This window comes from Sinohyriopsis cumingii, chromosome 7 (genome assembly GCF_028554795.1).
Source record: "Sinohyriopsis cumingii isolate HCF-2022 chromosome 7, ASM2855479v2, whole genome shotgun sequence".
NCBI classification, from domain to species: Eukaryota; Metazoa; Mollusca; class Bivalvia; order Unionida; family Unionidae; genus Sinohyriopsis; species Sinohyriopsis cumingii.
Window position 1 is genome coordinate 85,556,232 of NC_142967.1, and position 27,044 is coordinate 85,583,275.

Sequence of the window (27,044 nt, forward strand, 5' to 3'; positions counted from 1 at the left end):
TAGTCTGAATACTTCATGGTCATCTATGCTAGTGTTTTCAAGAGTTTTCCATGATTTTGCCTGGAGTACCATGGAATACCTACAGCTGGGTGGTTTCCTTGCCTTTAAAATGCAAACTCCTATTGTGCAGATGGTTAAGGTTGGTCCAATGGTCAAATGTTTGGCCTCCACAGTATTATTGTTATGGGAGCCCAATAAAGTGATCAAGGACTACGGTGTCCAAGAACGCCGTTACGGATCACTGCCATCTCACCTCTGTCTGCGCCGGTTCGAGTCTCAGATTCAGCCAATGTAGATATGTGAGAAAGCATGCCAGTAGCTTCTCGTGGGTCGGTGGTTCTTTCCGGGGTTTTCCCGGTTTCTTCCTCCACCATTAATACTGGCCGCCATATATGGCCTATCGTGTGCTGAAAAATGGCGTTAAACCCCACAACAACAACAACAACGGTGTCCAAGAAAGTACCCAAGAAAAAGTCCAAGGACTACAGTGTATGCTGCTGCATTGAGCAAATCACTTTCTCTTTGTATTCTACGTAAATAAATCATTTGTTTAATTTTATGAAGCTTGCTGCTTTTCACTCTATTCTGTAACTTATTTTAAGAGCATTGACTTGTAACGTAACAGTTAATTCAATGTGCCTAGATTGATGACCAAGGGACAAGTGCTGCTCTGCATCTAAAAGAACTCTGGGCAAAGGAAGGAGAAGGTAAGCTGTGTTCTGATTGTTGAAGATCAGCACAGATATCAGATGCAATGTTGATCCCATGGTTATGATGTTATCAATCAACTCATGGGTATCCAAATGGAGAACAAAGAAGGCATTTGCCAAAAAAAAATTTTAAAAATCTGTAGACCCTTGAAACTTGTAAATGATATAAGCAGTCTAAATATGCTAGTAACTTTTCAGATTGTTTGAAGCAACTGAAAGTAGATTCTTCCAAGACAATGATCACCTGATGTCGGAACTGTAGACCTGGCAGGTGATGGAGAGGAAAGAGGTCAGAACTCTGATGGAAGTGGATGTAAAACTTTTTCAGTCCAAGCCTTCTGGCAGATTTTCACTCACCATAGTAAAATCTAAACTAACAATGAGGGAACCTGAGGGCCAGTTTTCGTCGGTTTTGGAATAATGTATTGTTGTTGTTGATGTCTCTTGTGCTACCTGCAATGTAGCACATTATGGGTTCTTGGGTACTGTGGCAATAAAATGGGCATTATAACCTGTTAGTGCCACCTAGGTGAGCAGATAACTTTTACCTTTTTTACCTAAAATAGTTTTCACCTGGAAGTGCTAGACATCACTATAAACTGTCACACTGCAGACATCATAGCAAAATGACTGAAAATTTTTTAAAGCTACGTTAAAAATACAAATCACACACACAAACACAACCACAAATTACAAAATGTAATTCATTTTTTCTGAGTCCACCTAGGGCACTTGATACAGTCTGTGTGTGTATCCCATAAGGCCTTCATGTGGCCCCACTGCCCCACAAACTGTTTTGCTGACATTTTTTTCATTTTTATATAGTGGTGTGGTCCCTTGTTGTTGTGAAACTTATCACAAATAACCAAAAGATGGAAATTATCATTGAAGTATTTCCTTATTTACTGAAAGAAACAAGATATTCAAGTTCTGATTATCTGTTTGTTGTTGTTGTTGTTGTTGTGGGGTTTAACGCCATTTTCAGCGCACAATAGGCTATACATGGCGGCCAGTATTAATGGTGGAGGAAGAACCAGTGGAAACCCCCTGGAAAGAACCACCAACCCACGAGAAGCTACTGGCAAGCTTTCTCACATACCCAGATTGTCTGAATCTGAGACTCGAACCGGCGCAGACAGAGATGAGGTGGCAGTGATCCGTAATGGAGAGTGCTTTAGACCACCTGGCCACTCTGGGCCCCCATCTGTTGATTGAGGTAACATGCAAATACATGAATGTCAATGTGAGCATTGTATGAAGCTATAACTTATTTTATCTAGTTGAACATAAAAAATGGAGGAAACCATGTCCTCAACATTTGAGCGGGGCCTGTTATTGTTCCTAGAATATTGGGACTTATTCGTACCATACAGTTAATATTTAAGGTAAAGGTGTCTACCACCACAGGTAAAACAAGTAGCTCTGAATTCCCACAAGGAACGAAGTTCTAAGGGGGAGAAAAAAAAGAAGATACAATACGGTTTTAGAAATGAACGGACAGTAACAACACTGAGAACTATAAACACTGTAGAGAAGGAGAGACCACTAACTGTGGCATATTAGTTGTCCACAGGCATTAATTTCTCAGTCAAAATGGCTTCAGACGTCTATACAGTATGGTGTCCATGAAAAGAATGACAGCAAATGAGGGGGGTAATGATTTACAATATAGCCCAGATTGCTGTATTATCATGGTACCTGTTGTTATTTTGTACCTATTAAAACTGTTTTGTAATTGCTACATGGTTACAAATTTTAAAGTTTTCATGACATTCCCTCTTTCTATTCCCATTATAAATCTCCATCAATAAAACCGCTTATTGTGGCAGACCCAGATTAACTATCAATGCTTTCATATTCATATAGGATCATGAGCTGTTTTCTCATTTTTGGTTCTTACTGAAATTTCATGTATAGCCCTGACAAGACATGTATGTCACCATCGGTATATAAGCATCAAACTACAGATGACTCACCAGTTATATTTTGCAATCAAGACTAACATACTACCATGTCTGCCTATTCTGCGCATCGGGTAATTCTGCGCAACGATATGACATTCCCGTAAACATTCTATCATGTGTTGTTTTTGGTCGAAAATCTAATTTGTATTAAGAAAGAATGATCATCCTTTAATTAAGGAACATGACATACATAAAGTGTACAAAAAAAAAACCACATTTCCATTCTAAATGAATATGAAAATGTGATTTCTAAATGACAACATGAAGACCCATTCCATGACCTTCTTGAACTTGTAACCCTGAAAAACCTATTTAATATTTATCTTTTAGAATTGTACAAATAAATACATTATTTAAATAACAGAAATGTTTACCTTAGAAGAATACTGAATCTTAATCCAAGTTTCTAATTTTCCAGGAACTTGTCCCACACCTACTTTATCGTTTGCTTTTCAACTTGTCAACTTGCTGCTCAAACATATTCTCAAGAAATTCCTGGGTTTATGCTCTGTTTCTAAATTCTTTAGTAATTTTTTTACCATAAAGGAGATGTAAACACATTACATCCTATTCATTGTTGTTTCTCTTCAACATAATTCCGTATTTCATGTAAGATTTTGTACACAAAAAAATAATTATTAATTTCAGTGTACGAATTTTTTTTTGCAAAATAATTATCTTTTTACGGTTCTGACCGTGTACAAAAAATAAAGGGACTGTACCTGAACAAATTCTATGGAACACACACTACTCGACAACCTAATAGTACAAACGTACAAAGTAAAAGTATAGTTTCTGTCTCATTCTGCTCTCAACTCAAGAATCTAATTAGAATTTTAAAAAAGTTCTCAAAAAGATTTTTTTTTTGTTATTCTTAAAAGAGAGAGAGAGAGAGAGAGAGAGAGAGAGTGAATTATGTCTCAGTGTGAAAGCTTGTCTGCATTTTGAGCATATGCAGCTGTTATGTTGTGTAATGTTGGCAAAATGACAGTCCTACATGTAAAATGTATCACATGTTATTATGTTTTAGTGCACACAAATGTCAAAACATAAGTATCAGCATGAAGGTCTTACATGTAGGACTAGCAAAATGATTAAGATGGTTGAACATGTATTAGTTATGGGTATTATTTATTGGTAAATTGTATGCAACGATATGAGTCCACATTGTCAAGAAATTAAGTGCAACTTTTATTTTTACAGCAGCAGTAATAACATTATCAAATTGCATACAAAAAATAAAGAACTTGAAATCATGTTTTAGTTAGTGCACATGAGCGTGTGTGTGTGTGTGTGTCTGTGCGCGCATGTGAGAGAGAGAGATGAAAAAAAAATTCTCCATGAACAAGATCATATTTATTCAGGGCAGTTTTTATTTGTAGCTTTTGGAAAGAGAAAAAAAAGACTATTTAGAGTTACCTGCCAATTGTGATAATCCTCATGTATTATGACCCTACTATATTCTTTTATCAACAAACACCACTAAATCAACAATTCTCATTTTAATTACGATGTACATTGTCACAACAACCACCTGGTTATGCAGTGTTATTTACATGGTAATTAAACATGCTTAGTGCTTTGGTTATTCCAGTTGAAACCAGACTGAGGGCAAGAATCGACTGAACAGGTCAAATCAGCAAGGCCGCCAGTAGGGAAATAAGGCTCTTTTTTGGGAAATGAAAATATGTCATTGAGCCACTGAAGCCATTGTCTATAAAGAATTTGTTATAAGGACAAGCGATCATATGCGTTGCTTGTTATTCGAACTTGCCAATAAAGATAATAGAGGGTTATATCATTAAATAGGTTTGCAATAAAATGTTAATTATATCTAAGTCAAAACAGAACAAACACTTAAAAGATAGTATATGTATGTATATTAATCGATTTAACGCGAAGTACATGACTTTCAAATTTACGATAGAAAATGAAATGTTTTTTATATTTTACGTTTGTATGACTATAATGAAACATCAAGACTAGTTGACCAAGGGTCTGTGGTCTTCACTTTAGCATGTACTGAGATGTAATTTTTGTTGTATAAGAAAACATCAAAGGGCTTCCAAACTCATTTTAAAATGCACGTAGTGTTTTGTTACGGTGACGAACTTTAAGGAGAACTAATTGATGATAATATTTAAAGGTATGGTCTGTGAAGTCCTCTGTCCATTTGTTAATAAACACCAGTAGATATTGTAATGACAATAAGAGAACTTATGCATCAATCATTGTATTTTCTCACCAACAATAAATATTAATTTTTGTAAAAACAAAATAGCAATACGGTATTATCAATCTTTTTTTGCAAACGTAAATCTTCTTAGTAGAAATTTTATGTCCGATAACTTAATGGATTTTTCGAAAAATACAAAGTGATACGTACAAAAATATATGATACATTTAAATAACTGTGATTTTGATGACTGGATTATGTATGAAAAATTAAAGGGTACGAAAAAATAAATTAAATACTATAGCTTATGTTTTATAAAATGCTGAACATTTACTATTTTTTTATACAAGATCGGATTAGTTTACTTAATATTTTTTGACATTTAGAAGCATTAATACACTGAATTTTGTAAAACCAGCTAAAAACTTTACCTACTTCCTCGACAGAAATGCTGACAAAGAGTCCAAAGTAATGTGTTTCATTTCCATTGCCCAATGCATTAACATAACATCTTTTCAAAGCCATGTGCAGAATAGGCTGACATATCGCGAGTCATGAAAAAAATGGGTAGTATCCCGTTTGACCAAAATTAGTATTAATTTGGAATAGAATGTTCTACTGACAACTGCCGCTTTTCAAATGGTAAGGATTGCAGTATTTTATTTTCATTAATTAGTCAAATTTGATAAGTGTTTTGTGCCAATATTGGTGACAGAGGTCTTAGATGCACAGAAAAGCCCAACAGTGGTGTAGATATAATAAGTTTGTTAAGATTTTTGTATATTGTGATAAATGGAATTGCATGCACTTTACAAAAAAGCAAGGTTCTGGGTTTAATGGGTTTAGTGAAATCCCACTGAATGGAATCCTGTCCTTTCATTGGTTAAAAGAAAATTACAACATGCAATTATTTATAACTTATTTTTAGTTGGCTAATGAGAAGGCAGTATTCCATTCAGCGCATTGTTCTTGCATATTAAGTGGGTGCGATCATGGCCTTGTCGAGCAGTAGTGTGGGAAAATGGTCTGGCATTCCTTAGAGGTATGATAGTAAGCCAAACTTGGGATAGGCATACAAAGTTGAATGCCAGAGCTAAACATTGGTACCAAATTTGTTACGCTATGTGAAATGTAGCTTGAAATATCAGTGTTGATTCTTAAATAGGTTGCACAAGAAAGGAGAGAAGTGTCCTCCCTTGTATTATTTTATACCACATGCATGACTGACAGTTAAATCTCAACATGGTGGTAATTGACAGAATTATCCGGCTGTTACCGAACAGGATAAATTATGTCACAACTTTGAGGATATCAACTTGCCCACAGTGTATGCAACATGGCACTTGTTTGTATGGAAAGAATTTAAGCATGAAAGACGCAAAGAATGCGTGTTAGGGACACTCTCGTCACATTCAGGTTAGAAATTATAAATCAATGAATGAATTGACTATGTTCTGTGCACTGTTTATCACATTAAAGGTTTCCGTTATTGAATTCGGTTGGGGGATACAAACAAACGGGGAGGTATAGTCAGACAACAGACGTTCCGTTTGCCGCGACAATACAGCGTTTAATTATACAAGGAAATTATAGATACTTATCAGGAAATTATTTATTAATTTTGGTAGATTTCTAATCTTTCTCGATGCTTTGACTAATTTCAAGAGTCTGAATCAGAGAGTCTTTTTCATACTCTATACCACATTTATGAACACACAGGACGAAACTTAACAGTCGGTTCACACAGCCTGGCTTGGCTGCGGATGCTGACACTCTCTCATACAATTCAGTGGACAAACTATTTCGAAAAGTAAATTCTTACCGCATCAACTGCATGTTGCAGGATGCTTGAAAATTTCGAAAACATTTTCTTTTTTACAGACATTTATCCAACAACACAGAATTTCATCTTATTTTCGATGAACTGATGTAGTGACATAACGAAGTCTGACAACCGGAAACACGTAACACTTTATAACTAATAATCAGTTCAGCGAATGAATTTAATTACGGATCCGGATAGGGAATGGCATGCGTCACAATCACGGTTACCGACTCTTTCCTAGCTCGTTTATTCGTCGTTCGTTAGTCCTAAATATATTTTAAGCAACCAATGAGCATTATATGTCTGCTTGTATGTCATCGTTATATTTAGCACAGAACATCAGCAATATGATTACGATATGTCACTTTATTAGTGTGAGATGTTTTTAGTTATATGCTTATTCTGACATCAGATTTTACAATTTAATTCTCAATTGTAATTTCTTTGTTCATTTAAATATAGAATTTGTTAATTTTCAGTATGTATATTACCTCAAAATATTGATTTATCAAAACCCTATTGGAAATAAATTTTTTAAAAATAACTTTTATGGGTCATTACTGGTAGATCAACATATGTTTTACTCCTTCCTTTTTCGCCTAACAAATAGAAACAGTGTTTACTCCATCTCAATAAATGTACTCATATGGCATAGCTGGTGTAGTTGTGTCACATTCATAATATTTACAGTTTTGTTCAGTATGTGTTTTATGTGTATTTGTATTATAGTTGTTTTATATACGTGCTTTGTCACATGTTATGTGACTTATTAAGATTTATATATATATTAGTGTTTATATTCAATGTTGTTCCTACCTAGATATTATTATTATTATTATTATTATTATTATTATTATTATTATTGTTGTTGTTGTTGTTGTTGTTGTTATATACAGGGATTGAACGTTCAAAGAACTACTAGATATCACTTATTCTCTTCTGAGATACAAATATCATTGTCAGTGGTCGGTTGATCAGTAAGCTCAAAGGCCAACCAGAGCGAAGTCCGAATCTTTGACGTCAGTCCACAAATGGAGTAACGTCGAAAAGTTGTAATTTTGCCACTCCAAACACGGGGCACCGTTACTCAGCCTTACAAGCTTGGTAACACCAAAATCACACATCTCACGAGACTATTCAAAATGAGGCAAGGGGAACTTTTCCACGTGCGTAACATGACAGTAACTATGCAGTCTCGCGTAATGGACGTGTTCGTGTTACCTCTTTTTCCTAGGACAAAAATTCAACATGACAAATCTTTATAAGAAAAATAAGTTTGTGACTCTTTTATTTTCCATTGACCAACTTTTGATTAACTAAAAGCTCTTACACCAGATTGATTAAAGTTATTTTGTTAAAACCCATAGATACACGCCAAAAGCAACAAGGCTTTCATTTGAAATTGAGAGAGTTAATACACGTGCAAGAGACTGACGGAATTATTCAAAGAATTGCAAGATAAACTGAACAACGTTTCTGCTTTTACATTATAATGTCGCAAAGTTCGAACAAAATATATAGTTATGCACTGATGTTTATTAGTATTATTATTTGTAGTAGTTATTTAATCTGTGTTTATTTGCAAACATCATCATAGAAAGTATATAAAATATCACAACAATACTGCGGACAGAGCAACAAACATAAGTTAATTTCGAGTTCTCTACTCATTAAAAATAAGATTTATTTAGATGATATGAATGATATGAGTAATGAAACAGATAATGATAATTAAAATTGTGCTGTTGTAATAGTATCAGACAGTAATTAACAAGTATTGATTGCTGATACATGACTTTGCTGACGGTAGGGGATTTTTACTCAGATGATGTATATGCACCAGGGGTCATATCAGGAAAATATAAAGATATACCAAAAACATTGTTATCGCTTTAAGAATCCATGGACTGCACTGAATATCTCCGCTTTTGCCTCAGGCGATTGCAAGGGGTTGCCATTTAGTAACGAAGATATTCTATGTTTGGGACAATGTACGTATTGTACGCTTCCTGATAACAATATATTTGGTACATTCTAAAAGATGTTCTGCTGTGTCTGGTTGACCGCATTAGCAGTAGTCAATGACAAATGGTTTCCAAATCAGTTATCGTTTATTGAGCTGCATCCAAGTCGAAGTCAGGAATGGTTTTACTAATCTCTGGCTGGTACGTTTTATATATTCTTCTTTTAAGAGTAGCTTAAAAGAATACAAAGAAAGGTTCTTCGAGTTTTTCGAGAAGATTTAATTAAGTAACAAACATTGAAAATATTATTATTATTATTACAGAATCGAATAGCTGACAGGCCTGTCTGATAGAATATTTAAACCCGGGACACTGAGCTAATTATTTTATCAAAATGATGATGATGATGATGATGATGATGTTAGTAGTGAAAGTGGTCACCCTAGGGACAATGGGAATTACCATTAAAAACACCCTAGGGTCACTCTGGGGACTATGTAAATTTAACATTAACCACCCTGGGTCACTCTAGGGACAATGGAAATTTAACATGGGTAAAAAACCCTGGGTCACTCTGGGGACAAGGGAATTTAACATTGGAGAAAGGAAATATCCATGCTAGGGACATTCTAGGGACAAAGGCATTCGAACAATGGAAATTTAACATGGGAGATATTGCTGGGTCACTCTAGGGACAATGGGAATTGAACATGGGGAATAGAGTTTGGGCTTGTCTAGGGACAAGGGGAATTGAACATGGGGAATAGAGTTTGGGTCTGTCTAGGGACAAGGGGAATTGAACAGGGGAATAGATCGTGGGACTGTCTAGGGACAAGGGGAAATTGAACATGGGAATAAATCGTGGGACTGTCTAGCGTCAAGGGGAATTTAACATATAGAAATTGATCATGGTGGGTCTGTATAGCGTCAAGGGGAATTGAACATGGTGGGATTGTCTAGGGACAATGATGGTAGAGGGTCAAACACAACAGAGACAGAGACATACATACACTAGTACAAGCGTGAGATTTATATATAAAGCATTACCAAGACCTGAAATCTTGCTGGGGTGCTCAAAAATTTGCATAATTGTAATGATGCTATAAATAGCTATAATCAAGGAAATGCTCAACGACAAAATGGAAGTGACTAAAAGTAACGGTAAAATGACGAAATTGTCCCAGAATTTAAAGGAAAATAAACATATCCCCGAAAATTAAGTTACAATGGTTTAGACTAAAATGGATAAAATTAGTAACTACTTACAATATCAACTTGTGTGACGATCGTGGATAAACACCCAATTATCTATTTATAGCTATAATCAGCTAAAATTCCTATGAAATCTCACTATCTATTTATACTACAACTTGTGGGTTATTCCTTTGGAAAATCCCACTATCTTTTTATAGCCTCAGCTTGAGTGACGTTCCTGTTTATGAACTCTAGTACATATGTATAGCTACAACCTATGGAAATCCCCAAGTCCATATTTATAGTCTCGAAATTTCCAGCGTCAGTGACGTCACTGTACTGAAAACTAAGGGATAAATGTCAACAGTGTTGCAAATGGCTGACCTGAATACACGCTACTGCAGGTAGGTAGGTAGAGTGTATCTGATAGGGATAAAGTGAGTTTTATAGGGACAAACAGAGACCAATACACACACACCTACACACACACACAACGTACGCGCGCAGACATACGCACACACACACACACACACACACACACACACACACACACAGAGGGAAGAGGAAAAAACAAACCCCAAATATACTATCAACACAGAAGGGAGATAATACAAACCGCAAATAAACTATCCACACAAACGTACGCGAACGCATACAAACCCCAAATATACTATCAACACAGAGTGAAGAAGAAAAAGTTTTTTGAAAGCACCTAAGCCCTCACCTGCAATGACCAACTCTGCCAAACACCTACACCCCACCACACCCCCCACTCCCAACACTACAAAACCCATTTAACCCGTTATTTTATGGCATCAGTGTGTGATTTGGGAAACATCAAGACACAAAATGATGTATGAATGGACTGACTATTGTTTACGGACTTGCATGCCTAAAGAGCGTGCGTGAAGGAAAACATCCTTCCATTTCAATTCTAACTAAAACATGATCCAGAGGGATAGAGAGAGGTGAAAGAGCACAATTTCATAAAGTGTGAGTAAAAACAAAACACGCCATCCTTATTATACAATGTCAAGACCAAGAGACACTTACGTTTTCTTTCTGGTCTATTCTCTTTTAGAAGGTAGTATGAAATTGCACATCAGGGCCAACGCATCGGCTCACATTGTCAATTTTTCCATTTCCATGTCTTTGCTGGCACAAGTTCTTCATCATCTTCAATTTCTTCTTCTTCTGAATCCCTCTTCTCTGTTTCGACTTGTTTTTGTTTCTTCTCTTTTCTCGTAGGGCACTCTGAATTCCAGTGTCCTTTCTCCTGACAACGATATTAGGTATCTTGACTTTTGTCTCTCTTTCTTAGACGAAGCAGGTATTCTGGAGACAAATATCCATTTACCTTTGCAGATATAGCAAACTTCATTAGCACTTACACACTTTCGTATGACTCTCATCAAATCAACGACTAAAAGAGTAAGTTTTGTTGCCACTTTCGCATGTGAATTATGCTTTCGTATGACTTTTAGCAAATATTTGACCAGCAGGTCGATCTGTGCTGACTCTTCCATCTTCTTGATCGTTTGAGAGCGGAATGAATACTCTGACGCTAAGACACTCTCCTTATATACAGGGACCTGCTGCGTATGAAACCTAGTCAAATGTAATTTTGCAATAAGATGAAACGATTTCATTGAGGACGTAAAAGGCAATGATGTACCGTATCGCCTCACACAAAACCTGAAGTGTTAGTTCAAATCCGTGTCAGCGATTTCGAAGACGACATAACTGGGCTTTAATCAATGCTCTCCATTTATGCCACAAAACCACGAGTCCTGATTCACGACAAAAGAAATTTCGTTCGGTCCATAAAAAATAGTATCACATCTGAGAAACGCAAAAACGAACTTCCAGAAAACTGAGAACGACGGCTTACACCTACAACGTAAATGTATGAATTCAAGTAGTGCGTAAAACTTAGTCAAATTAAATTTTTATAGTCAAGACGAAACGATTTCTTTTCGAACAAGAAAGCAGACACCAAGCGACAATGGTAATCCGTGTCACACAACACTTTTCAAAATGTGTATTATCAGAGGTTTGTTCTAGCGATCTGCACGGTTAAATTAAATGTTGATGTATTTTGCAATAAGACGGACACAATTTCCATGGGATCGCCCATGGTACGATTGTTCGTGCATTAGTTTAATTTTTTAAAATATTTTTTTATATAAATCGCCTATAGGATAGACCCAGTAAAGCATGGCCATTCTCGTCACTGTCTGAATAGCTACTCAAGTCAATTCGAAAATAAGTATAGCCAATGAAATGGCTTACAACGGGTGATGCATTTTGTTCTAGGACTGTGTGGCATAATAATTTCTATGTTCTTGCGTTGTTACCATTACAGTGCAGACACTGAAATGTGAACTTACAAGCCCTCTTTGTGTGTGTGTTGTACCATTTCCTCTTACCACATCAAAATACTGAGCGTCACAGTATTGGTTCGCGTTTTCAAGCTGACCATTTTTTTATATCTCACTTAAACATTTCGACATAAACACTCACACTCACATCGGTAGAGTCAGAACAGACGTTTTACAGTACTGAGGGGCATGTTATCTTTTTTTTTCAAACTAATAAATTTGAGGTTTGTATGAAGTAAAGAAATGAAAGTACAGTGAAACTCAAGGATGATGACCCAATCTGTCTGTCTATTGATGCGTGTATTTACTTAAGAAGAAATATGACCTCTAAAACACAAAGAGATACGGCAAGCATGATTAGATTAAACACAACGATGTTTTCCTTCACGCTCGTGTAATTTAGAGTTTCAATCGTCTTTGAAGACAAACTTGGTCTCCTTTTGTAGGGCTTGAAATAATAAAAAAGCTGAAAAATCTTAAGCACTTTGCTATAGATAATTTCATCAACAGACTAAACAACATAAATACCGTTACAACAATAGAAAGTCTTAAATCTTCTATCAAAAAGAAATGCATGAAAAAAAATTAAAGATTAACGATAACTAACCAATGAAACCGAATTTAACAAAGGCAGTGACATGTGAAGAAATGCCTCTCATTTTGGAAAGGTAGGCGAATGTACTCTGTCATGCACCATCAACTTGAAAAAAATTATAAACAGAGAGAAACCTGAAGTCAAAATTCAGTTGTTTTTTTTTTCTTCAAAATTATTTCGTTTCTTTTTTCTTTTTTTTTGGAACAAATCTAAGCACTAATATAGAGTGGAAAAGGGAAAATGCACATACAAGCTTTGATATTTCTGAAAAATGAGGGGATATTCCTAATGTTCATAACCACCTATATATGCTTGGACTTGTCTGTGACTTATCCACAAAACAAGATGTACATATTTCTGGTCAAGCTGCAAGTGTGTGCGTGTTTTTGAAAATGGTAAAACTTGGATATACAATTTTCTCGTGACACTTATAAAGTGAAGAGTCTGTGCAAGTGTCAAAAGCCAAAGTCATATAAGTTTTGTATTTTGTACGGCTTGTAAAGATTTCCACTTTAGGAAATGTGAAGTATCACAAGTTATTATCACAAACAGAAGTGGAACATAAGGGCTTGCAAGAAAGAAAATAACCCAGACAGTTGGTGTCATCAAGAGTACTAAAGACGGTACCCGAACTTGCTTGCTTGCTTACTTGAATGAAAGTGATTTTCGCTCTAATGGAGCTTGTATCACTGGTTTAATAATGCACCGCATGATTTTTAATTACTCCTGGGGAAGGAAAGAGAGCCTCATTCCCCAGGCTTTTATGTACTCACAGACTATTTTTAAATTTAGCCACTGAGGTGTAGGACTAACTAGTCCTTAAAAACCTGACTGAAAGGCATTAAACATGAGTGGGAATTGTCTCACCACACACTCATTTTTCTGTCCGAGCGTGGTAAAGAGGAAAAAGGTGCTCAGCAAGACAGCCATGGATGTTAAGTACTCACCAAAACGCTAGCCCGTACTTATTTCAAATCAAGTCGTGTCAGTAGTTAATAGGGATAGTATAGGGTCTATGGGACTTATCATTAAAAACACCCCTGGGACAATATAGGGTCTATGTAAATTTAACATGGACAAAAATCGTGGGACAATATAGGGTCTATGGGAATTAACATGGCCAAAAATCCACGGGACTGTATAGGGTCTATGTAAATTTAACATGGCCAAAAACCCATGGGACTGTATAGGGTCTATGTAAATTTAACATGGCCAAAAACCCATGGGACTGTATATGGTCTATGTAAAATTGAAACAGGGAGGGTCTCTATTTTTTTTTTATAAAAAACATAATAAAAAAGGGGTAGGCAATGGAAAGGCTATCTCTTTTCGAGAAATATGGCTGGCCCTGAAAAGGGCCTTTGGGTTTTTCTTCTTTTATCTTCTTAACTTTTTCCAACATCTTCTTAATTTGTCCATCATTCCTTTCTTCTTCTTCTTTTCTGTTTCCGGCAGCCAGTCCGGGTGGCCCATGGCCGGGAACTTCTCTTGGATTTTCATCCAGTTTGTGTTCAGTTTTTCTAGTTCATCCTTTTTTCTTCTATTTTCTTCGTCTTTTCTTTCATTGGACCACTTTTCTTTGATCTTCTTGACCTCTTTGGTCAGCACATTCCTCATTAGTTCTTCAGCTTTCTTAAGTTTTTCTAACCCCCACTTCGCGAAACACCAATCTGTCCATTCTACAATGTCTTCTAGAAAGCACCTTGCATTCGTCACATGATCTGTTGCTTCTTTTAACTTACCCACTTTGACATACGGTGGGTTAATTAAACCTCTGATTCTCTTCTCCTCATCCTCTATCATTTCTTTCACGATGTTTACGGCTAAGTGCAGGCTGTTTACTTGTCTTGAGACGAAGTCTTTTGTCACTGCATACCTCCATTCCTGTTCAACCCTTTCTGCTACACTCAATCCATCTACCATCCAATACCAACTTCCCATAAGATCGTTGTATAAAGCTGAAGCTGCTGGCATCTTCTTGTTTGCTTATTCCGTAGAATGAACTCCAATGGCCAACACTGTTAGTTTTATACTGAAAGTGCGGACGTGATGGAAAACATCCCCCTAAAAACATAAAATTGATCTTACCTAGATCATGACCCAACAACGCGCCGACGTGAAGGAAAACATCCCCCTACTTTCTCAATTCATATAATACAACTCTAACTATACTCTTCACATACGCTAAGAAACCCATAATCTACTATTCACACAAACATACCTGAGTTCTTACAAACACTAACACACCAACACATACCCTCTCACGATCTTATAAAAGAGTTAGTGTTTATATTCACACTACTCTACCTACACATTGGCGAATTAATAGTTATTTCTTTTCTAGAGTATTGGGTAGCCCTGAAAAGGGCTGTTTTTTTGAACTCCAGATGCAACTATCTAATGATTGCACCTTCCTGGCCTGGCGCCGCACACGCATCTTCTTCCCCAGTCTCCTTTCACCTTTCTTCTGGGGAGCGAAGAGGGAGGATGATTCGCTTCAGCACCCCAATCCTCTGTCTCGGGAATATTGAACGACATCATCTCTTCTCTTTTCTTTTCCTCCTCTTCCCTCTGTCTTCTCTCCTCCTCTTCCTTCTTTATTCTTTCTTCTTCTATTATAGCCTCCGCAGCCAGTTCATTTACCAGGCGCCTGACATATTCCAGATGTATCTGGAGTTCAAGAAGTTTGCTTATTCTGCTACTATTCATTCTTGTGTTGATCAATCAACAAGGGTAGCTAGACTGCCGAGCGAGTTTCAATTTATACTGAAAGCGCGGACGTGATGGAAAACATCCCCTTAAAACATAAAATTCATCTTACCTAGATCATGACCAAAGAAAAAAAACAACAACTCGCGGACCTAAAAGAAACACTCACTCACTTTTTTATCCTACCCATCACTATTTTAAATTTTTTTATAAATCACTTCAATAGACTATTTACATACCCAAAGCAATCCAATCTAACTCCAAATATACACCTCAAACACCAAAAATGACATCATATTAATCTACTATCCATACCAACGTACTTGATCACTTACAAATACTAACTCACAAACACATACCCTCACATTTTTTAAGAAAGAGTTAGTGTTTATATTCACACTACTCTACCTACACATTGGCAAATTGATAGTTATTTCTTTTCTAGAGTATTGGGTAGCCCTGAAAAGGGCTGTTTTTGTTTGCTATGGCATTCTTTTTAGTTTCTAAGAATGCGATGTCCTCTGAGGATTGACTTTCTGGCGATAGGTCTGCTTCTTCGGAAAGAGAAGAAGAACTCTTTGGTGTCGATACGACAATCGACAAAGCCTCTGTCAGCTTCAGGTTGCTGTTGCTGCTGTTGCTGCTGTCTCTGAAGTCTGTACTTCTCTGTCCATTCTTCTTTTTCCCGGTTCATTTCTTCTCTGAAGAGCTCTTCTATCAGGTCTTCAGTGATTTTTAACATTCTCACATTCTCTATTTCTTCTGGCTTCGGTATCAGACTGTGTCTGACCCTATGCAAATTCACGTAGGCTTCGTTGAGTTTAGCTAGTTTGGAGCACATCTTCTTAGGAGGATGAGTCGACAATGGATGGTTAGACTTGAAACAACCCCGGTTCTTAAAGTCAAAGCGCGGACGTGAAGGAAAACATCCCCACACGGTTTTCGAGCCGCAACGTTTAGTGAGTGTCATGAGAGGGATAGTAAGAAATCAAAGAGCATCAATTCAACATTCTTATAGCTAAACAAAAGACAAAGGCATTTTTTTCAAAACACAACATTTTTTATTCAAAAATCACTTAACACTCAACAACAACATTTCTAACATATTTTTTAACAATAATCCAACATTATAACATCAAACATTTTCCTTCAAATACAATCTACTTTAAACAGGGCTGACAACGTTGTGAATGAAATTGTGATTTCCACTTTTGGAAATCATTAGGCCATTGATTGACACTACGTTTCCTAGCTTGAGACAAAAGATAAGCATAATGGTCACAAAACCATCGATCTACTTTCACATCATTTCTAGAAGAAGAACGAGGATCAAAATGAGTCACTAAATGTTCTAAGGAATAGCCCAGGCTGCGATGATGCAGAAAATACACATAATACTTTCCACACACCAAGGAATCTGTGCCTTGTAATTTCACATTATTGAATCGGGTGATCTGAGCATTTCTTCTCATAAAGTCAATGATATCGTCTTCCAAAGGGGGTAATCCATACGAATCGAAATATTCCACACATCCTTCTTGAGGAAAGTAGACGGCTACCCAGTGGGTTCCTGGGAGATGACTGTCGTCCGTGTTGATCACGTAAGCTTGATGGTCTTTAGGTTTGCGATGAGGGAGTTCATCTTTAGCACAGACGACAGGATTCCAAGAAGTCGTATACGAACTGTGGTTCAAAAGGTAATAAAGTTCCCAGGTATCCATTGTTTTACATGTGTTGATTTCCTTCTTCTTCACAAGTAATAATAAGTCGTCAATTCGATCCTGACTTTTTGCTTGAAAATGTCTGACGAATAAACGGTTATTCGTTCTGTTTTCTCACTCTGATTCAGGACAGCTTCGATACGATGGATCTCTTGAATGGTTAATGGTGGACAAGAATGTTCACGCAAGTCTTTATACCACTGGTGCAGCACGTCTTTGTCCGAGATGAGACTCCAAGCTTCGTCCAGATACTCGTCCAATTTTTCTTCTTGACTCAACATCAGGCATTTATCGTGTTGAATTTGACTGGGATGATCGTTTTGACATCCATAGCAATTTTTCTTGATCAATTCCGTCATTTTTTCGACCAAGTGTTTGGCAAAACAGGAGACTAAATGGGCTTCTTGTTCTGGCCATCTTGACTTCATCATGATCACGTCTTCTTCCACAGTCTCCTTACATTTCATGTCCAAAGTTTCTCCACTAGGTAAAGAGGGATAACAGTCTTCCATGGCTTCTAATAGTCTAGAATGACTTCTGTCAAACTGTTGATTTCTATCGTATTGTCAAATTCTGCATACAGGATGACGTTCAACGTTGGATCAGCAGGGTCTCGGTTTGCAAACTGAATTTCCACACGAATCTGGCCAGATTTTATAGGGTGGAAATGTCCCTCGTCGCTTCCTTGGTCTGGAGTGAAATCGAAAGCCCACAAAGCATAGCCTCCTGCATAATCGTCGTACGTAATCCCGTGACTGGTGTTGGTCCCTAACTGTCCCGTGGCTTCGTACAGGGACAAGTACGATCTCAAGTAATTGTTCTGGGTAAAGTTAGGCTCAAAGGGTCGGGTACACAAGGTCTTGCCGTCGCGACTGACTTCGATTTTGGACACGCTAGAGTGTCGAAACTCAAAAGGATTTTCGTTGTGAAGTCCATTGAAAGCTGAATTCCTGACGATACCAACGATCAAACGCTTGGGTAACTGTCCTTGGAACAGATGATCTTCGATCATGGATCGCTGTCCAACAGGAATGGTGAACGTTTTCACTTCCACACGTCGTATGGGATACTTGGCGGTCGTTCTGCTCAATGTCTGACAGATGTCGTTTCCCACTTTAGGTAACACTTCCACACGGCGTACGTAAAGTCTGGCTTCTTGGATAACAGTTTTGTATTCGTTGGCATGGGCCATCAAATGGAAAGCGGCAGTGCTACGATTCAGTCTCAGGCGAATATCAACTGCGTTCAGTAAATACTTTTCTTGTAACCACATGTCCAAATGCAAACGATCCATCAGTTCTAAACTACGTCCTTGCAGAATTTTATTTCTACGTGTGTTAAACCCCACATTGTGAGAATTGTCATCTTCTGTCAGGGCTGTGTCGCTAAACGTGCCTACACCTGCCGTGTCAGGTTTCCATACCACGCAAGCATCCAGATGAGTATTCTTGGCTTCTTTTCCGTACGTCAAGAGATTTTCCAAGTAGGCACGATATGGGTAAGTATCCATGCTGCTGCTGACCAGTTTGTTATTCAAGTACAAGTCCACTTCGCTGAACAAGGAATGCATGAAATTGTTGACGGGCGCTACCCTATCATTGGCTCCAGGATTGGTGTTGTCAGTTTTGATCACTTTGACTTTCAAATACAGGTAACTGCTATTCAGATCGATGTAATCTTCGGGTTGTCCTTTGATTTCGAACTCGATGGGAGCGGAATCCGTCAAAGAGGAGACGGGATGAAATTCCACCCACTGGGATTCTCGCATCGTCATCATGGTGGGGGGCATGGCAAACATATCCAGTTCCGTCTTGGAACAAGCACATGACTCTCGGTGCATCATTTTTTTCTGTGTCTCAATAATCGAAAACGTCTAAGTCTCCAACGGTTCTTCTTTTCTTGGCTTTTCTCGCTTGAAGTCTGGTGAAAGGGTGTTTTCTTCGTCGTCTCTTTCTGCCTTGTCCTTGCTGAATGCCTGACTCGGTAGCGTGCAGGGCATTTATAGGTGTGTCTCGTCGGCCTAAAATGTCTTTACCCGTTTGCAGCAGGACATTTTTGCCTGCCCTCATGAAGGCTTCTTTAGGGTTTTGTTTGTCGATGATAACATTTCGGAGAAATTGTTTGCCTTGCGTCAGTGCCGCATCTTTCAAGGCGTGCAATCCGCGTGTCACCATCGGTTTCAACACCGGGGCCACCGAACGAAAGGCCGATTTTAACATATCTCCTAAACCGTGTCCTCGCTGTCGAGACACCCCTCGGTACACTGGATACATGACTTGCTTACGAGTCGTGAGAGAACCGTTTTCGAAAATGGAGTTTCACCGTGACTTTTCCTTTGGTGAATGGAATATTTTGTCCCAAATCTCCTTTTATAGTAATGTTGACCGTGTCCAAATACGACTTGCTGACCGGCAAATAGTGAGGATGGACAAATTCGCGGTGAACGTGGTAAGTGTTTCCACCTTCCTCGTCAGCGTTTGCGGCAGAATCCACTTTGAAAGGAATGACACGCAGTAACGGCACGGAGGTGTGTCCCACCACGTTATATTCCACCACATCGTAATACACGAACATCAAATTCAGTCCTTGGTTAAGTTCTACCGGGGTACGAAAATACTTGGCAAAAGAATCGTTGTCAGAAATGACTGATAATTCGGGTTTTGTTTTTTGTTCTCCTCTCTTCCTCAGCTCCATGTCACCGCCCAACATGTCAAACAATTCAGGACAAAATAAGAAAGACATGATTTTATCCCCCTCAGGAAATTTTATCAGGAAGCGACGAGATGTTTTGTGGTACTCCAGGGTGACACTTTTTTGGGCAATCACCAAAGCTTTCAGAAACACACCATTAAACTTGGTGGCTATGGTGTTGACCAAATGTTGACCACTAAAATAATAACCTGGGGGAATGAACAAGTGATAGTCGGTCCACTTTGGATTTTCTTTGTTAGCGTTTTTCATGGTATATTTGCTATGGGTATCCATCCACTTTTGCACTTGATCGTCATGAACTTGAACCGTAAAATAAGTTTGATTGGGAAGGACATTGAGGACTTGGGTCGGGTGAATCATTTCTACTAAAGCCACTTCCCAATGGGCTTCGTGATCTAAGGGGATGGCCTGAGGTAATTTGGCCGTGTAACAGCACAACGTGTTGTTGGGAAACACCTCCATGGAACTGTCACTGGGTAAGGTTAAGTAAAATTGGTTTTGGTGACTCATAATTCCAGAGTTCTGTGGCTGTCCGAGGGAATATTAGTGGATGTCAGAGGTGTGTCTCCGCCCAAAATGGGGTTCTGGTTGTGGTTGTTGTTGGAGTGGTGACTGGCACTGGCACTGGACACAACGTTCCCGTTCGAGGAGAATTTCAGGGAGGGATTGGGAAGCAGGTAACCGATGCAACTGCTCAATAAAATGGTCCACAATTGTTTGTCTCCTTGTTGCAAACTCAAATTGGCAATGGCTGCCGCTATAACACAATACACCACGAAGATTTGGCAGAAAAAGACGATTTGCGTTTTAGGCACACGTGCTCCACACCACACCCACAAGGGTTGTTTTTGTAAATCTTGCACAGAAGAACTGGGTGAAGAGGGAGTGGTCGACGTAGCTGCGTCTGATGTGTGAAAGGGCATGATGGTTACTTCTTTTTATAGTCGATGACTTGCGAAGCGTCGATCCAAGAATCGAAACTGGGTGGATATCCTTTCCAACGTACTTTGACTTCTTTGACACGTCGTTTGCCCACTTTACGGGTTCTGCGTTCGAGAATGCTTTCGATGTCGTACACGTCGTCTTCTTTTTTGGTGACACGTTGTAACTCGGGTAAATAAAACGTTCCTTTGAGCACTTCTCCGTTCATGTCTTCCAATTTATAGACGGTAGGATGACGACCATGCACTCGTCCAGTGACGCGAAACAATTCGGTCGTCCAGTTAGGTAAGTAACCTTTGTCAAAAGTGCGTTTGGTTTTGCCAATGCGCACCCAATCTCCTACGGTCAACTCTCCACTTTTCTTGGGGACAGCCCTCGTCGGGGACGTACCGAACAGACGCTCAAACACCAGCACTTCGTTGTCGGGAGTCACGTCTTGTGGGGCACGTCCGATGCTTCGATGGTAAGATTGGTTGTACGCTTGCACCAGGTGCGGTAAGATGTCGATGTACTTCAGAGTGTGGTGATGCGTAAAATATTTCCACATGCGTTCTTTCAAAGTACGTTGAAAACGTTCCACGATGCTGGCTTTGGTTTCGGGATTCTCGGTGGTAAAAAAATGAATCTCACGTTTCTGTAATTCTTTTTGGAAAGCTTGGTTCAGAAATTCGGTGCCTTTGTCCGTTTGCCATCGAAGTGGGTGACGGCCGCTTTGTTTCAACACCCGTTGCAGGGCTCGCATTAACTCGCTGCTCGATTTGGAAGTCAAGGGCACGACCCAGGCAAATTTGGAAAAGACGTCGATGACACAAAACAAATATTTGTAGCCACGATTGTAGCTAGCCAAATGAGAGACATCGGCTAAATCGGCTTGCCATTGATGAACGATGCCTTCCACTCGGGTGCGACTTCTGGCAAACTTGCGTCGAATGGGTTTGTGTAAAGTGTAGGTAGCTTGTTCTTCTAACCATCGTTGCACTTGAGGAAAACGGAGACTTTTCAGTCGAGTTTTGGCAGCACGATACAATTTTTGAACTCCTGCGTAACCTGCAGGATGCGAGGGATCGTAGTAAATGCTGGCTAAGACTTTTTCCATTTTTTTTTTTTTTGGTGTGTTAATAAGTCACCCACTCTTCGGTGATGCTACTTTGGGTAGGACGAAAGGGTGGTTTGGAAACGGATTTACGTGTCCGATGGGCTACGGGAGTAGAAGTCGAAGGTAGTAGTGGAGGTGGAGGTGGCAATGGAATTGCTTTGGTCTTCTTTTCTTTTTTCACTTCTGGTTTCCCTTCTTTCTTTTTCACTTCTGTCGAAGGAGGCGTGGACATCATCTTTTTAACCCAAGCTTTCATTTCTTCTCGTTGGGGTGTAGGGGACAGGGTCAACAAGGATGCTGCAATCTTACTCGAAATGGGAGCTGCTGACGGTGTTTGAAACACTTCTCGCATCTCTTCTTCCTCAGGTCTTCGTGGGGTAGCATCTCTGGTGACCCCTGGGGATGGTAGTAGTGGTGGTGGTGGTAGTGATGATGGAGCTGGACTTTTCATCAAGGTCTTAAAATCTTTCAGAGTGGGTAGAGCTGTTTCGTCTAAAGCTTTCTGGTGAAAGAGTTGCATTCGTTGCAAGAGTTGACCGTACTTTTGCGATTTTTCTGTTTCGGACAAATCTTGGCGATCCATCAAGGACTGCAATTCGTGTTGTAACTGGGACATCTCGCTCAAATTGGGATTGGGAGGTAAATGCGGGGTGCGTTGTTCTTGCCACCGATGGTATTCCATCCATCGTTTGTAAGGCACTAAAGCTAGTTTTCGTCCTTCCATGGGGTTGTCAGGGGTCGATTCTGAGATCTTGGGACTTCCGAAGGCCTTTTTATCTTGCTCCCACTAGTCCTCCCAACATGGTTCCCAAGACTCCTTTCAGTATGGGACCTAACAAGAGAGGCAAAATACCTCCACGCTGCACTAACATCTTCTTTTTTTGACGAATGGGAATTTTTTTTCGAACCATTTGGCGAAGAACGTGACGATGTTTGCCTAAGCATTGTTTCTGGTGTTTGGACAAAGGGATCGTGCCTTTCAGAACGTTCAAACAACTTTCGCACACGGTATCGATGACCTCTTTGGAGGCCGTTTGAATGAGTTTTTTTCGTAGGGGTGGAGAAGCTTTGGACAGGACAGATAACAGGTCCCCATGTTTGGCTAAACGTGGTGGTAGTCCTTTCCTTTTCTTTCCTTGGGGTTTTTTGGAGGGTGACATCTTTGAGTCTTTAGGAGCACCGAAAAACACTGATACCCTACTCGGTCACAGGCCTTTTTTATACTGGAACGCGTCGCCACTGATTGTCTTTACGGCGTATCAGTTTGAGGACAGGCATGACACGTCGTGCAGGGGTACGTAACGGACTAAATCGAGTCAGTTCTTGCTTGGACAAATCCAGTAAACTTTGTAACATACCCGATCTTTCATGGACTTTGATTTTGGGAGAAGGTAATTTGTGAGCAGCAGCCACTGCCGCTAAATTGGAAGGTCCTGCCACTGGGGAAGTTCTTTTGGGGGTCATCAACGGAGAAGTTCTTGGTGTGATCAACGTCTCCAAGTACTCTTCAGTTCCTGGTGACATCAACGGAGAAGTGGATAAACGTGAGGCTGCCGGAGACGCAGTCACCGCTGTGGCAGATCGTGGTTTGCGAGTGTAAGGTTGCGTCCTGGCCGAAGTGCCTCTCTTGCGACTAGTTTTCTTCTGTGGACTTTTCTTTTTCTGAGGACTTTTTCTCTGTTTCTTTTTCTGGGGGCTTCTTTTCTTTTTTCGGGGTGGTGTCTGGTAAGAGGAGGGTCCTGCCACTGGAGAAGTTATTCTTCTTGGGGACCTGGTCTTTTTCTTCTTGGGGCTTCGTTGAACTTTTTTCTTGGGTATAACTTTGGGGGCATTAGGATCCCATCTTAAGAGTGAGCGAATGATGACCCCTCCTAGAGTACCGCTCCCTCCAGGTTTCAAAATGATTTGTTTTTTGGTTTGAGTGTCGATGCGGGGATCGGCCAGTTGGACCAAAGCGACTTTGTTTCGATCGAAAAAGCGTTTGGTTTGATGAGGAATCTGAATGATTCCTTGGAGTAATTGACGTGCCGTCACCGTAAACCATCGTAAGACTTCTTTGAGACTAGCTTCTAAGACACGAGCTCGTGTTTGTGGATCTTTTTCTCGACTGATGCCATACAAGGCACGAATCAATTTGACGGGAAGATGCGACTGAAGGGACGTCATGTTCACACTGTGTGAGATAGACGAAAAAGGGTCTGAGATTTTTATAGATTTTTTGATGGGGAGTGAAATGAAGTCGAGGACGGAGACGTGTGCAGGACAGGCCCTCCGTCTTGGCACCAGTGGTGAAACAAGTGGGTACGAAATCGCAAATCCTCGGGAGTGGTAGGTTTCAAATCGACGAGTAAATAGGCGTGTGGCGTTTGAGTGGCATCGTCGTACGCCTGAGTCAGCCAAGGCGTTCCTAACTGTTTGGCTAAGACTTGCACTTGCGATTTATCTCGAGGGCTTTTAAACAAGACCACGTAATGTGCATTGAGACTGATGGTGCGATGGGCTTTACTTTGTTGAAACAAATTTTGGGTGATGTAAACGACACTGGCATTACGGTGTTGCCCTTTACGCGTGAACCACAATTTAATTTCTTCTTCGTCTTCTCCTAACATGTCGTCGAAAATGACCAAATGGGTTTGACGGGAGTCAGAGACGATGTCGTCTTCTTTAGGAATGCCTTCCACAAACACGATGGAATCGCCTTGACTTTCTCGCAAGAGGCTGTACGCCGATTGCCACTCTTTGTAACACCACACGATCCGTTGAGGGGGTCGATCGATCAAATGATGTTTATGTTCGATCAAACGTTTGACGAATTCGGTTTTGCCTGAACCGCTAGGTCCAGCAATGAGCATGTTAAAGGGATGGCGAAGATACAAAGCCTCCCAACTGGCACGATCTAAGTGTTCGTCGATGACTTTGACAGTAGAGGAAGAGGGAGCAGAGACAGTAGAGGTAGCCATGGTGTGAGGAATGTCACTTGTGACACGAAAAACAAACAAGAGAAGAGTTTATATACTTTTTCAGAACACGTTTATTGAATGTTTTTTTCAAACATGAATACGAAAGACAAAAATACATAAAAGCCAAAGGCTTAAGTACAACAATAAAAGGCACATGATAACGATGAACGTGGAATAAACACAAGTGTCTGTACAACATGTTTTGGGTAATGTTCTAACCAGTTCTATAGTAGGGGGTAAGGTCACACAAGTGTCCTCCCGAAAGGGTCTTTCAGGCCTGTCCACGACAGTCCTGTCCTGGGTGACGGGTTCTTCTGGCACCGTCACTAACACGGGTTGAAAAGTAACTTTTTTCCTTGAACAACTCTCGTGCATACTGGGCCACTTCTTGGGTCCAAGCCTCAAAACCCCATTCTTTCCAGGCACGGACATCTGTCCAATGGGGATGTAAGTCACAAGCTACACACACATCGTCATACACGTCTTGGGTAGCTAAAAGTTGACGAATCTTTTTTCCTGTTGAGGTCGAGAAGTATCCAGATGAAACCGCAAGGCTTTGAGCAAAAGGAGTTTTTCGTGACCATTTAAGGCCATTGAGGTGGTAAGTACTGATCGTAAAGAGTCCACAAAGAATCGGCTGGTAAACGAAATCCCAGAAAACAAGTCACTAAGACACACACCACTTGCCGTCCCAAATTGAATGGATACAGTTCTTGTAATAATTGATGGTAATGATCCACGGTTTGAATATGGTCATTGAGTTCCTTCCACGGAATCTGTTGGATGACATGTGACATAAACCGTGGCATGGCAGCCTGTTTTTATATTCTCTTTTTTTCGGATGCAATACACGTACTTTCTAGCCAGAGATCTTCGTTCACCAGTAGCGAATCTAAATCTTGCATACTGTAACCGAAACGTCAGAGTTCGTTTAGGTGTTTCCTCTTCCTCTAAGTAGATTCCACGTAACAAATGTTTGTAATCCTTTAACTTGTCTTCCTCAATACGTTGCACTAGGTGAATCTCGAAGTAACCATAATTATGAACATGTCGATCATTAGCGACCTCAAAGTTTTGAACAATGTCTGACCATTGAAAGAATTTCTGACGAATCAGTTCTCTTATACCATTCAGGTACCAGTGGTTAAAGATCTGGTGACGTAACGGATGCAATTGTTCTTTACGTTTCACTTGTATTTTGACCAGCTCTCGGTAAATCCTTTCTCTCAACTCCACAGGCAAAGCACGAATGTTCTCTTGTAAATTATTCATGAATAAGTCAGTCCCTACAATTCACAAAAGTAATCCACATAGTGAGTAATTTCTGACCACTGCCATTCAGGGTAACGTCCAAGATTATCACTGAACTCTTCTGATGTAAACGGTCTAAAGCGATACAATAGGAGGAATGCACCCTTGACCCAAAGAAATCTAACACACTGGTTGACTTTTTTCACTTTCCTCTTACGAATTTCTCGACACAAAAGTTCTACAGTGACCCATTGAGATTTCACTCTGGCAAACCCCTGCCAAACTTCCTTGTAAATCTTCTCTTGTAGTTCTTTAGGTAATGATTCAATATCGTTTTTGAAATGAAGTTTAAATACTGGTCTCGGTGATGTCCAACATTTGACTCCTAGCCAATCTAGTTTCTTCTTCGTCAACGACATGGTAAGTTACTTCAATGTCTCGGTCCTACTAAAGGTAAGTAATGACAATTCGGTGACCATCGAGCATGTTCTACGTAGGCCGAATCTTGCGGTTCCCAGTGGTGAAGTGACACACCGCAACTGAAGCACTTGACTTTATCTCCTTCGCCCAAGTAGAAAAATCCGGCTCTGGCTAATTCTTCGGGGGTCGGTCCTCCCAGATACTTAGGCCATTTTCCTTTGAACGATTGAAGACGATTTTCAAAGTCGCAGTATTCCGACAAACGCACAGGGAACGAATATTCGTTTTTCACAGGTTCGTTTCGATGAGGGTTGAGTGACATGGGTAGGAATTTGCTCAGGGCTGGATGACATCCGTAGGGGGGTAGACGTGAAGGTGAACATTCCCCTTTAAAACGAAACCCAGTAAAATGTCCAAGAGGACG

The 27,044-nt window shown here is 39.7% G+C and overlaps 1 protein-coding gene across 1 annotated transcript in view; it reads right to left on the minus strand.

Moving 5' to 3' along the window:
- Positions 1-6,806, minus strand: part of LOC149795661 (FHF complex subunit HOOK interacting protein 2A-like) — a 108,248-nt gene extending 101,442 nt beyond the window's left edge. The window contains exon 1 of the mRNA XM_089965502.1: positions 6,673-6,806. Coding sequence (XP_089821628.1) covers positions 6,673-6,735 — 63 coding nt within the window. The 5' untranslated portion in view covers positions 6,736-6,806. The remainder of the gene's footprint in view (positions 1-6,672) is intronic.
- Positions 6,807-27,044: the final 20,238 nt, after the last annotated feature.